Source organism: Triticum dicoccoides, chromosome 4B (genome assembly GCF_002162155.2).
Source record: "Triticum dicoccoides isolate Atlit2015 ecotype Zavitan chromosome 4B, WEW_v2.0, whole genome shotgun sequence".
In the NCBI taxonomy this organism is placed as follows: domain Eukaryota; kingdom Viridiplantae; phylum Streptophyta; class Magnoliopsida; order Poales; family Poaceae; genus Triticum; species Triticum dicoccoides.
In genome coordinates this window covers 428,533,150-428,545,311 of record NC_041387.1, presented here as the reverse complement: position 1 = coordinate 428,545,311, position 12,162 = coordinate 428,533,150, and the positions used below count along the sequence as shown (strand labels likewise).

The window sequence follows — 12,162 nt, the reverse complement described above, 5'->3', positions numbered from 1 at the left end:
TCATAATCTCCCATATTTGATCTTTCGACCAGGTCTGAGCGGGGTACCGAACAACAGCAAATCAAGATTGGAGCACACCAAATGCCTGCTCGACATCCTTCATGCAAGCCTCCTGAACCTTCGCAAAGTGGGAGTTCTTGCCTCCTGGCACAGGGTTTGAGATAGTCTTCACAAATGTAGACCATCTCGGATAGATGCCATCTGCTAGGTAGTATCCCTTGTTATAGTGCCGTCCATTGACCTCGAAGTTCACCGGAGGAGAATGACCTTCAACAAGCTTGGCAAAGACAGGGGAGCACTGCAGCACATTGATGTCATTGTGAGTTCCTGGCATACCAAAGAAGGAGTGCCAAATCCAAAGGTCCTGTGTGGCCACACTGCAACCGTCTTTGGCGCCTTTGTACATCCCCTGCCAAGCAAATGGGCAGTTTTTCCATTTCCAATGCATGCAGTCGATGCTTCCAAGCATCCCAGAAAATCCTCTTGCTGCATTTTGTGCTAGGATACGAGTAGTGTCTTCAGCATTGGGTGATTGCAAGTATTGCGGTCCAAACACTGCCACCACTGACCTGCAGAACTTGTAGAAACACTCAATGGTCGTGGACTCGGCCATGCGCCCATAGTCGTCGAGTGAATCACTGGGAGCTCCATACGCAAGCATCCTCATAGCTGTCGTGCACTCCTGGATTGAGGTGAATCCAAGTTTGCCGGTGCAATCCTTCGTGCACTTGAAGGAGCTGTCGAACTCCCGGATGGAATTCACAATCATGAGGAAAAGCTTTCGGCTCATCCGATAACGGCGCCGAAATACTCTGTCGTCGTGCAGTGGAGCGTCGGCGAAGTAGCCGGAGTAGAGCATGCAATAGCCTTCCAGACGATGTCGGTCCTTTGCTTTCAGCCGCCTCGACGCCGAGCCACCTCGCCGCGGCTTTGCATTGCTCGCGAGCAGGCCAACCAGGGCGGCGAGGACCATGAGATGCTCTTCATCCTGGACGTCGACATCGGCTACCTGCTCCAGTAGCGCCGTGAGCGCCTCCTCGTCGTCCGAGCCCATCGCCGAGCAGACAAATCGTCGAACACCTGGCGGGCGTGGTGGGCGCACGTCCGCCGGTGTCCCACCCTGCGCGGCCGGAGCACCGGAAAACTCACCTAGGAAGGTGGTGGAGAGGTTGCCGCGGCGAAACCCCTCTCTTTTCCGGCGGGGAATGGCCTATCTAGGGGTGGTGGGCGGTGGGCTGCGCCGGGATCGGCAAGGTGGCGGGAGGCGAATCTAGGCGTTTGTCTTGACTTTTCGCCTGATACTGTGGCCCATACGTGGTTTTCCCTTCTGCCGGACCCCCTGAGCGCCCCCTAGTGCGCTGGGTTCGGCCTGGGATCACCGGGCGCAAAAACGGGCCGAGCCGGCGGATCTCGGCGTTTTGGGGGCGTGATTGGGGGGATTTTTTGGTGCCGGCGCGAAAAATGTCGCCCTAGGGGGCCTGTTGGGCGCGCGGCTGGAGATGCTCTTAGGGTATTGTTCGGTTAAACCCCTTCCAAGAGGATTGGAGAGGATTTGAGGTAATTGGTCTCAATCCTCTCTAAATGGAACATGCATGTGTTTATGGTGTGATGAACCGATGCCATTCGCTAATAGATGTATTTTCTTCTGGACCATTGACATGTGTCTAAGGTTATACAACAACCATTTTTTCATGGATGTTAATGGGAGCTAACGCTCCTTGGCTAGTGCCTCCGGCGTGTACGCCTCGCATGCATCATGCATGAAGCATAAAAAGGAAATGGCATCAATATCCTAAATGCCTTTTGGAAACTCTAAAATTGTTTAACTCCCAAACGCCATATTCGATTTTACTAACCGTCTTCACCGTTGGCTTTGTCTCGACGAGAGGTTTGATACTAGATCGCATATGTGTAAATTTCGACCAAAAAAATCATCTTAAAAATTGCCACCTAGTAATTAATAACATTGTGATGATATTGGTATTAAAATTGTTACCTAGTAACTTTCCTTATTGTGGGGTGGTAACAAATCCATCTTAACAGTTGTCGGTAATGAAGTTGTCATTGTGTTAATATCAAAGTTGCCACATGATAACTTTTTTAGTAATTGTCTCCTCTTTTATTCATTTATAAGAATTGTTGCATCGATTACAATCATGGATACCACCGCCTCAGGGGGGTGACTCCATTGACATAAGGAGGAGAGAACCTAGCTAACCTAGCTAGTTCATGAGCTACCTGATTTCCCTCTCCATTATTGTGATCATAAATAACATGATGAAAATCTAACGACATGTAGAAACAATCATCAAAGATGGCACTGGCTATTGAGCAAGAGATGCCCTCTTGCAAAGCCGAAATGACCTCCGCACTATCGGATGTAATATCAATCTTGCTACAACCAACAGTTCGTGCAAGGTCCATACCAAATCCCACCGCTATCGCCTCTGTTGTGAAGGAATCGAAGCAGATGTCCACTTTTTCGTTTGCTGCAAGTATGAACTTGTCGTTATGGTCCTGGAGGATGGCACCTAGAGTCCCTTCTAGCAAATCCTAATCGAACCCAGCATCAACATTTTACTTCATGTAACCTGCCCATGGCTTCGTCCATCCAACAGTTCGAACCTTTGCCTTAGGCTTGCATTGAATAACATAATTTGCTGCCAACCCTCTTACCGCAAGATTAATTTGGGAAGCACTTTGGGCTGTTCTCCATGAATAAATTTCCTACACTCATACCACAAATACCATCTTGTTGTAGCCCTTGTTTCTTTTAGTCTAGGCAACCCGAGGGCATGAATATCATGGTACGTCACCTCATAAATCAACCTGGCAGACTCCTTTTATGATATCATAGACGCCTAGAAGCTTTCAAACTTCATGTACTTTGCCACATGGTAACTTTGATACCAAAACAGTGGTAACTTTGACAATAATTGAATAATACCACGACAACTTCATTTATCATGGATCCATCTCCAACTAATCCTCCCCCTGATTTTTAGGGGTGGGCCCTCCTCTTCCCCTAAATATCAAACCATAATTTGCCACCCTCGTCGGTAAATTCAATCCCATGTGAATCCGTAGCGCTAGCATTTCTCAATCAGAGTTCCTATAGCTTTTTCTCAGAGACAAACAACTTAGACCTCCTCCAATGCATTGGTGCTAAAGTGAGGTGCTAAGTGCATTAAAATGCTTAGCAACTAATGTCCCCAATGCATCGGTGCTTAGCTTTTGTAGCTAAGCTACCTTTATTTAATTGTTTAGTGACAAAACTCCTTGTATTGGTTGGTAGTCCTTTTGCATAGGGCCACGTGCTTAGCATTGGTTCTTCTTGGGGTCACTATAATGCTCTCTCTCCTCTTTAATTGTTTTGCCACATCATTTTTTGCCTATGTAGCACTCTTAGCACATGTACACCGTGGAGCACTGGGAAGGGCCTTAGACAACAACACTTCTAGGTAGTGCTAACAACAACTAATTTCTAAACCAAATATTATGCAAGTCACAGTCATAACTAGATAAACAAAAATTAAATTAGATGGGGCAGAATTACATAACGAATTGCATTATATTTTGCAGAAGAATATTTGTCACTTCTGTTTAAGCGAGCCAAAAGCTTTGCCTTTTTCATTGATTAAGAAGAAGATGGTTGCCCAGTTAATTATGAAAAACTAGGCGAAAACCGATACAAACAAGAATCCCCTTGACATCAGAAGGCACCCATGGCCACGCCCGCTCTCGCCAGCAACACGGCAAACACCCAGAAGACGCCCACCACCGCGCATCACACAACACAAATCTCAAGCCGACTACTCCCAAAATAAAGAAAAAACACCAGAGCAAGAAACACATCCTTGAGACTAACATCTTGCAAGGTTGTCACATTGCCCAAGGCGACATTAATCCCCTGGTTGACATTCTTGACTTTACTCTCATTGACAAGGCGGCTCAAACCTTGGGTGATCGAAGGCATGACAAGCAGACCTTTGATCAGCTTAGAGGGGGCATGAACAATGGCATCGTCCCATGTCGTCAATGTGGCACCCTTTTTAACAGCCAACACATCATCAGAACCAGAAGTAGCAAGGTTGAACTCAGCAGCCACCTTGCCAATGGAGACCAACTTGGGCTCCATAGCTTCAACCAACTCTTATGACCTCAACCGAACACAGTGGAAGTTGCCCACAACACCTTGATACCCATCTTCTGCCACCAGTGGCGCCTGCATCGCCGGCAATGGGCCATCAACGACGCTGTCTGATGAGCAAGGTCCCTGGGAGCCTGTGCTCAACCTTCTCTCACCATCGGACACATCCGCAAACTTCAATAGGATGGTAGCACATGCCAACCACGAGCACAAATAGTCCTCTAGCATGCGCAGAGGGAGGAGAGCCGTCTCCAACATGCCTTGCAGCTCAGCACCAAGCGATGAACACAGAGTGTCTGGAGACCTTGCAACTGTCGTGCCCAGCACAACCTTTACTGGAGCTTGGGCGTTCAACAAGGGCAGCTGGGCACAACCTTTACTGGAGCTTGGGCGTTCAACAAGGGCAGCCCCCGAGTGTCTCCATGGAAGGGCATGGCCGGTCCAGAGGGGCGCGTGCACAGTGACTAGGAGCTCTGCTGGTGGGATGTACGGTCCCATTCGCGGTGCCCAGAGGCAGGCGAGGCATCTGACCGGGTCACCACAGCAAGAGGCAGCCCAGTGGTCAGGAGCCAAATAATGGAAGCATCAAATGATGTTGTGTTAATAACATGGAAATGTACTGCCAAAGTGTAAGTTATATTCAAAGCCAACTTCTCTATTTCACATTTCAGTCAAACAAATTGCAAGAGACTCAATTAGTAGCAAGGTAGGGAACAGGAAATGTGCTGCAATGATCAAACTATCAATTGAATTGCATTTAAGAGCAATAGTAATATATAACAATTTGCGTAACACATTTGGTTTCTCTTTTATTTTCCCATAAAGGAGAAACCAAATGTCTAGATGATAGATAGCTGCAACTGAGTAAGGCTGTATTCAGTGTTAACACAAGCTAATCAATAGTGGAGAGAATCTTCTTGAATCGCCTGACCTGTAGGATGTAGATCTGCAAAAGAACAACAGCAGCCTCAAAAACAAATGATGTACAGTAGTAGTTTAGATCAGCAAAAGAACAACAGCAAGCCCATATAGCAAACTACTTCCTTCGTTCCTAAATATAAGCCCTTTTAGAGATTCCAATAAGGACTACATACAGAGCAAATGAGTGAATCTACACTCTAAAATACGTCTATATACATCCGTATGTAGTCCATATTGGAATCGCTAAAAGGGCTTATATTTAGAAACGGAGGAAGTACACAGATACGTACAATTCAACACAGCAATGCTCAACTCTAAATCACCGGACAAACCTAAAGCAGCTTGCCATCCATTGTTTAAATCGGAATACCTGAGATCTTCCTCGTCAGCACGACTAACAAACCAGTCACTGCTGATCCACTCGGACAGGTCTGTGAGGCTTCGGTGCTGAAATGCATGAGAAAGCCGTCGTCATCATATATAACATTAAAGGACATGGCAGAAGTTTCTTTGATGCTTACATTTGTGGTTCAGATTCTAATAGAATATGGAAGTACACTGACCGGATCCCTAGTGCTAACTTCTACGAGACCCCAACTCATATAAACAGAACCGGTACAGTTCGAACTTTAAACAACATTTTAACACGGAAGTAAGAACTGAATTAAAGCAACCATGCCAGGAACTGTGGAATAATATGTGAAATGTGAATGTAAAAGAACAAACCATTCGGGTTTCCTTGTTCATAGAAATTTCTAAAAAGAGCGACTGCCTCTTCCGCCATTATCCCACCAGTACATTTAAAACCTCTTGATCTGGTATCTTGGCTCCTAGCAAAAGAAACGCATGAGCATATTAGTTGTACAATTTGTGAGTAACCTAAATAACTAACATAATTTGGAATTAGAAGAATGCATGAGAACTCAATAAGCATGTATGGCATTCAATTCAAACAGAAAGATTATGCAAGCCCAACTTTGTCATGACACATCATAGAATATTTAACTACTGGTAGAAAGGCATTATTAACATTCAAAGTATAAGAAGGTTTGTTCACATGAGCAGAGAGCTTTCAATTTGCCGCTGATATCCCCTCACCCTGTCAAGTCATCCGACGAAAGGCTCTCATGCAGTGACATGACTGATCCACATCCCCCGAATTTATCATTCGGACACCCAAAGTATACTTCCCTGATTCCTACCAAAAATATCATAAATTCTTACTGGCTAATATAGTTTCAACAGGAGAAATAGAATAATCAAGACGGGGCTAACAGCAGAAATAGAACAATCACAGACCTAGTATCGACAATGCTGATGCACACATTATGCATGGCTCGCACGTGACATAGAGGTCACATCCTGCAAACTTATCCGCGACCAGTGTCTGGTCAAGGCCAATACTCTGCCACTCCTGGAGAAGGATATCGATTGCTTCCATCTCAGCATGTCTCGTAGCCTTACAATTGAAGTAATTTATTTCAGAGGAAAAAACACAAAAATGTCTCAAAGCACAAAGGAGAATAGCATACATTCCGGGTGGCATTGGTCCTGTTGCTACCAGAGGCAATAACCTTCCCGTCCTCCACAATTACACATCTATCTTGACAGGGATGAAACAATACAATTAGCACATTAGGAACTACAAATTTACCTTCCACCGAGTGAACTGTGAACTATATTCAAGGGAAACCAGAGCATACCCTACAGGAACCTCGAGGTTGTCCAGCGCAAACTTGGCCTACAAAAAAAAAGCAACCAGCAGGAGCTCTCCCTTCAATAATGAAGTAGGAAAAAACCGACCAGTTTATGATGGAAACCTGTCGGAAACGATACAATTGGATCAACCCGCCTAGCTAAACTAGGCCCAAAGCTCCACGCTCATAGACAACACAATGAACCCAAAACACCCACAAACCTAAGAACAATTGATGACAGGTAGAAGATACAACTCTGTCAAAAGATGTCACTGTCACGCCGTAGACACACTACACCCTCATCAAGCAGACCAGATCTGGCATGAACCACACAAATGAAGGTCGCAAGATTCCTGGAAGGTTTCAAAGAAGCACGAAAGACAACCTGCCAAGAGGCGGGGGCTCTGACGACCACCAAAAAGCTGTGCCACTATGTGAGGGGTGTATCTGGGTCACTCCTACCTCGATGACCGCACTTACAAGGGAATCCAAACCCGTCCCGAGTACCATGCAAGACGACTCGAAAGAGGTGCACCAACTGAGCCAACAATGCCGCCACCCACATAGCACAAAGCCAAAACCTCACCCCTCTAGGGCGCCACTGTGTCGCTTTTCAGGGATGGTGCCCCGGCATCCACTGCCTTGGCCTCACTGGTAGAGCACCCGCATGCCAAGGCCTTCCCACGCACCTGGGCAAGGGAGAAGCCACGGCCGCACCAGGCACGCTTTCCAAGGTTCAGCGCCAGATTCGAAGCCACCACATCAAATGGTTTTTCTTCTCCCTGCAGCTAACTAGCCTGAGATAATGCCAGCAACTCTGCTCGGTAGTTTTCTTAAGAAGGCCTTAACGTTTTGCTGCTACACTCATTGGCCTGTACCGGGTCCGATTAACCCGGATTACACTCAATCACACGTACTGGTTGTTGAACCATCTAAATTAAGCATGTGCAGGATGATCTGAGGATGAAGCTACTCTACAAAACTAGTTTCAGAGAGCCGATGAAATAATTTCAGTAAATCAGGCTCCTATAGGGAGAAGAAAAAACACTTGAATCAGGGGAACACGCCGACCACCGCACTCGCAATCCGTGGGAACGAACAAGCCCGACGCCACATGCCCACCACAGCAGGAACTCGACAACGCCGCCGCGCTAGACTGGCCGCTCCGGCGTCGAGGACAACGCAGCCACAGTTCAGAAATACTGGCACGCATGTTCTACTCGTACGACAAGCAGGATTTGAGCCATACCTGGTCGAGCGCCAGCTCCATAAACGCCGTAGCGGACATTGGAAGGGTCAGCGAGCGAGCGCAGGAAGACGGCGCACCGGAGATGCGGCGAACGAACTGCTCGAGTGCGGACGTCTAGGTTTCTCCTTATTTTTCCGTTCCTTCTCTCTTTATTTAGGCCGTGGGCCGGGCCCTGAGAGCCCATGTACTTCGTCGTCTTCTGACTGGGCAACAAAGCCGCCGGGTCTCACCCACCAGCGGCGGAGATGGGTGGTGGTGCCGCGAGGAGGGTTCTCGAGGCGTGGAAGCTCGGAGTGGTCAAGTACGGCGACGCCCTCAGGCTCCAGGAGAGGCTCGTCGCCGACCGGAGAGCCGGCAGGGTCCCGGACCTCGTGCTCTCGCTGCAGCATCCGCCTACCTACACCCTCGGCAAGCGGCGCACCGACCACAACCTGCTCGTGCCGGAGTCAAGCCTCGCGGGCATCGGCGCCGAGCTCTACCGCACGGAGCGGGGCGGCGACGTCACCTTCCACGGGCCGCGCCAGGCCGTGCTCTACCCCATCCTCTCGCTGCGGGACATTGGGCTAGGCGCGCGGAGGTATGTCGAGGGGCTCGAGTCCGCCATGATCGAGGTGGCCTCTCTGTACGGCGTCAAGGCGCGGCCGGGGGGCGCCTGCGAGACCGGCGTGTGGGTCGGGGACAGGAAGATTGGGGCCATCGGGGTCAGGATCTCGTCAGGTTTTACCTGCCATGGCCTGGCGTTCAACATCGACCCTGATTTGGGGTACTTCAAGCACATCGTGCCCTGCGGCATTGCTGACAAGGAGGTCACGTCGCTGCGGCGGGAGGCGGCAGTGGAACTCCCTCCTGACGAGGTGATCCATGATCAGCTCGTGCAGAGCTTGGCGGCAACCTTCCGGTTCGGTGATGTTAAAGTCAAGGATGATTCAGAGTGTGCAAACATGATTAGCTCAGCTGCAACTGGGCAACACTGATATATGTATTTTGCTCTTTGTACTTTTGTATACTGGGATTTTGCCTCGACACCCTGTTATAAACTTTTGGGTATCAAAAATTTCCTCTGATAATGTTGGTCTCAAATGAAGGTGCTTCCCATGCTGTTGGCAAGAGCTAACATCTGAACCATCCTATTAGTGTGGTGTCTTCTTGATGTTGCTTTAAACAGCATCCTGCTTCATGAAGATAATAATTATGTGTGGATATATATCAGCTTGGTTGAAATATATGGGACTGGGAGAACACCTTGCCATGGTAACAACATTGGAGAAATCGTCAGGTTTTGCTTGTTTCAGATAAGCGGAAACAAAGGTAATCTTCATATGGTATAGGCCAACAGTGAAAACCTGAACAAGCCTATTTGTCTCTGCTTGGTATTCTTTTGACCGGAGATGGCAAATTCTGTGGATATAGTACTACGTTGTTAACAGATGATGTGGGTGTTATATGGAGCTACCAAATGTTGATACTGAAATTTTCCTCTACTATTGAGCATGCAGACCTTTTGTCTGATTTGATGTCTTGTCCTTGTTTTGTTCTCTCTTCATGATCAGGTCCATTTGGACAAGCCCTGGCTGCTGCAGGATGCTTGAAGGCAAAGAGGTCTTTAAGAATGTAATTCATGTGTAAATTTGCACCAATGACCTCTCCAACTGTGGAATATAATCTATTTTCGTTCCTCCAACTTCATCAGGCAAAGAGGTCTCCTGAAATATTGCATAATATTGATTTTTCGCTGAGATGGTAAAGCTGGTATGTTGTTACGCCATGCACAAATAAAATGATATTACACTGGCTTTTGCTTATTGCATTGGCATCCCTGAACTGGATTTTGCTTATTGCATTGGCATCCTGCTATTGATGGCCAATGTACAAAATATGGTTTGGAATAAGATTGCTGCCCATCTTTCATGTTCATATACTCGTGGTCTTTTCTATGTTGTGCTTCATATCACCAAGATGTTTGGTAACTTGTTTATGACCGTGCTGCATATATTTATACTATGATGATTTGAGAGCTCCGCCCTCTGTCACCGTGTGTGTGTTCCTACCCTAATCGTCTAATCCATTCTTATTGTGTACTAGTATGTAGCATAATAATAGGGTAAGGAATGTATTCATTGCTTTTGAAGGTACAAGATGCTGCAGTGTCTCAACAGAAATAACATGAGAGTTTGCAGAAATGAAGTCTGCCTTCTGAATTAGCAGTGGTATTTCATTTCAATTGAACTAAGAAAATCTTGGCCACATCCCACATGCAAGTATCTGGTGCTCTAGCATGCGTGTAGATGGGAAAAAACATGTGTATCATATTAGTTCTTTGAGGTAAGATCAATTGTCTTCCACTGATCCATTTACAAAAAATGGAAGAATCTGATAGAACCGAATCTCCCTGCATCTATGTCTTCGGAAATGTATGCATCTTGGCACTCGGTGCTGCAGGACTGGAGATCAGCACAGGCCGTCTTTTGCTCCACAACGCCAGGGGCCCAGGAAGAAAGCGCCTCTGAACGCAGCGCGAGGGGCTTGTTCTTGCTCTCGGAAGGCGTGCCGCGTGGCGCCGCACTCGAAGATGGCGAGCTGGCATTGGCTCCGGGCTCCTGAGCCCCGGATGAATCAAAGCAGATGGAGACTGCCTTCCCAGATGCGGTCTGCAGCTGGAACTCTGTAGGGGTGAGGGCAAGGAAGGCGCTGTTGCATGAATGCTCGTTGTAGTATGTGACTTGGTACAATGGGGGGTCGCTGTGATCTTTCTGCTGAATCTGCTTGGTGGCCGGGCAATTCATGTTGTCTTTGTAGGTGCATCTGTAGTAGTACCTGTGGCAGGATAGAAAGAAGAAGACGAATCTGTGAGTAAATGGCTTCTTCATATCTTGGTAAGTTTGTTACACTATGCATCCCTATGGTAGATTTGGATGTGAAGAATGAAAAGCCCTCCCTATCAGAGAGAGGGGGCTGAAAGATTTGTGATATGCCACGAAAAGACGGATGCTAGATACTACTAATGGTTTTTTGGGAACCTATGCAGATGCAGATCACCAAATGAGGATGAGGATGAGACCAAAGGTGGGCTGCGAACCTGGGAAAGTTGCAGTTGTTAATCTTCTTCTCGCCGTACTTCCTCCATTGGTGGCCGTCGTTGTGCGGCGCAAAGGTATCCACCTTCCTCATGCGCTTCTCTTTCCTGCAAGTTTTGTTTGTTTCATTTCAGAAGAAACAAATCAAGAGAGGTTACTCGGATTGAACTGACCGCACACATATATAGAAAAGAAAGATAAAAAGAAGCAGAAAACTGACCTTGATTCATGGCCTAGAAGTTGTGATTGATGCGGGCTTGGCACGGGAGACATTGTTGCCCAGTCCCAGAGCAAGAAAGGAAGCGCAGAGGAGAGGAGAGGAGAGGAAGACGAAGGAGGAGGAAGAAGAAAGGAAAAGAAAGGTATGAGGAGCTAGCCTTAATCAGAAGCGTACTAGACCAGGGCGCCCCTTTTAGCTTAACGTCAAGACCTCTATAATTGAGTCCCTGATGCAGCGTATGGATTATAAAACTCCCGCTCCCCCTCATAAACTGAGACCGGCGAGGGAGAGATGCAAAGATAATCTTGTCCTCCTTCCCTCCCTCCCTACCCGGCTCCCAAGTCCCAGTCCCAGAGGAGCAGAGCGTATCGCTATCACGTGCTCCCCCGCACCGACGGGGCCCCTAGAAATTTCTCCGCACCTTCTTCAGGGAAAGCCCTGCAAGTGGCCTCGGGTGATGTGTTCCGGGCCTTTTTTTATGGCGCCAAGCACTGTCATCGATCTCGCAACTGGGTCTAACAATAATAATCCTCCCTTCGCCCCTCCGTTGATCGGGACTCGCCCGGCTATATCGTTGTATATTGTATTCGGCCGGACCGGTTCAAATCTTGTCCAAAATGGAAGTTTGGTAGCGCCCGGCGATTAAACTAGTCGCCGGGCCTGGCCGGATTCTTCTTGGCTCGCGGAGGCCGGGAATCGTCTCGTTGCTTGGGAGGGGAGACTAGCTAGCTAAGCTGAGCTGATACCTAACGCACATCCACGGCTTGCGTGGTTTTTTTTATAAGACCTGCACATGCCGCACAGCCAACTTGAGGCGGGAAGGAATCTCTAAAGCTCTCCCCCTAAATTAG

General features: G+C 47.7%; 2 protein-coding genes and 1 pseudogene across 3 annotated transcripts; 1 reads left to right on the top strand and 2 right to left on the bottom strand.

Annotated features, from left to right (window-relative positions):
- Positions 1 to 4,881: 4,881 nt before the first annotated feature.
- Positions 4,882 to 8,157, bottom strand: LOC119290677 (tRNA-specific adenosine deaminase TAD2-like). Of its 2 annotated transcripts, none has more exons than XM_037569311.1 (8): positions 8,018 to 8,157; positions 6,775 to 6,812; positions 6,604 to 6,670; positions 6,371 to 6,530; positions 6,170 to 6,269; positions 5,798 to 5,901; positions 5,442 to 5,518; positions 4,882 to 5,096 (listed from the first exon to the last, which is right to left on the bottom strand). In XM_037569311.1, exons 1-7 carry the CDS (start codon positions 8,054 to 8,056, stop codon positions 5,478 to 5,480), a joined length of 549 nt encoding a protein of 182 aa, XP_037425208.1. In that variant the 5' UTR covers positions 8,057 to 8,157; the 3' UTR covers positions 4,882 to 5,096; positions 5,442 to 5,477. The 2 variants fall into 2 exon arrangements, with proteins under 2 accessions (XP_037425208.1, XP_037425209.1); XM_037569312.1 differs by having other exon boundaries at positions 6,371 to 6,485.
- Positions 7,883 to 9,084, top strand: LOC119290679 (annotated as a pseudogene).
- Positions 9,085 to 10,111: 1,027 nt separating this feature from the next.
- On the bottom strand, positions 10,112 to 11,588 carry LOC119290676 (probable WRKY transcription factor 24). The gene is made up of 3 exons (XM_037569310.1): positions 11,312 to 11,588; positions 11,094 to 11,198; positions 10,112 to 10,831 (listed from the first exon to the last, which is right to left on the bottom strand). Exons 1-3 carry the CDS (start codon positions 11,362 to 11,364, stop codon positions 10,369 to 10,371), a joined length of 621 nt encoding a protein of 206 aa, XP_037425207.1. The 5' UTR covers positions 11,365 to 11,588; the 3' UTR covers positions 10,112 to 10,368.
- Positions 11,589 to 12,162: the final 574 nt, after the last annotated feature.

Bases quoted from the DNA above. Each gene is read 5' to 3' on its own strand.
- LOC119290676 (XM_037569310.1), bottom strand. From the start codon at position 11,364: ATGTCTCCCGTGCCAAGCCCGCATCAATCACAACTTCTAGGCCATGAA. The intron at 11,199-11,311 runs GTCAGTTTTCTG...CAAAACTTGCAG, and splicing joins CTTCTAGGCCATGAATCAAG to GAAAGAGAAGCGCATGAGGA. The intron at 10,832-11,093 runs GTTCGCAGCCCA...ATCCTGCCACAG, and splicing joins AACAACTGCAACTTTCCCAG to GTACTACTACAGATGCACCT.
- LOC119290677 (XM_037569311.1), bottom strand. From the start codon at position 8,056: ATGTCCGCTACGGCGTTTATGGAGCTGGCGCTCGACCAG. The intron at 6,813-8,017 runs GTATGGCTCAAA...TTTTTTTTGTAG, and splicing joins TGGAGCTGGCGCTCGACCAG to GCCAAGTTTGCGCTGGACAA. The intron at 6,671-6,774 runs GTATGCTCTGGT...CTGTCAAGATAG, and splicing joins AACCTCGAGGTTCCTGTAGG to ATGTGTAATTGTGGAGGACG.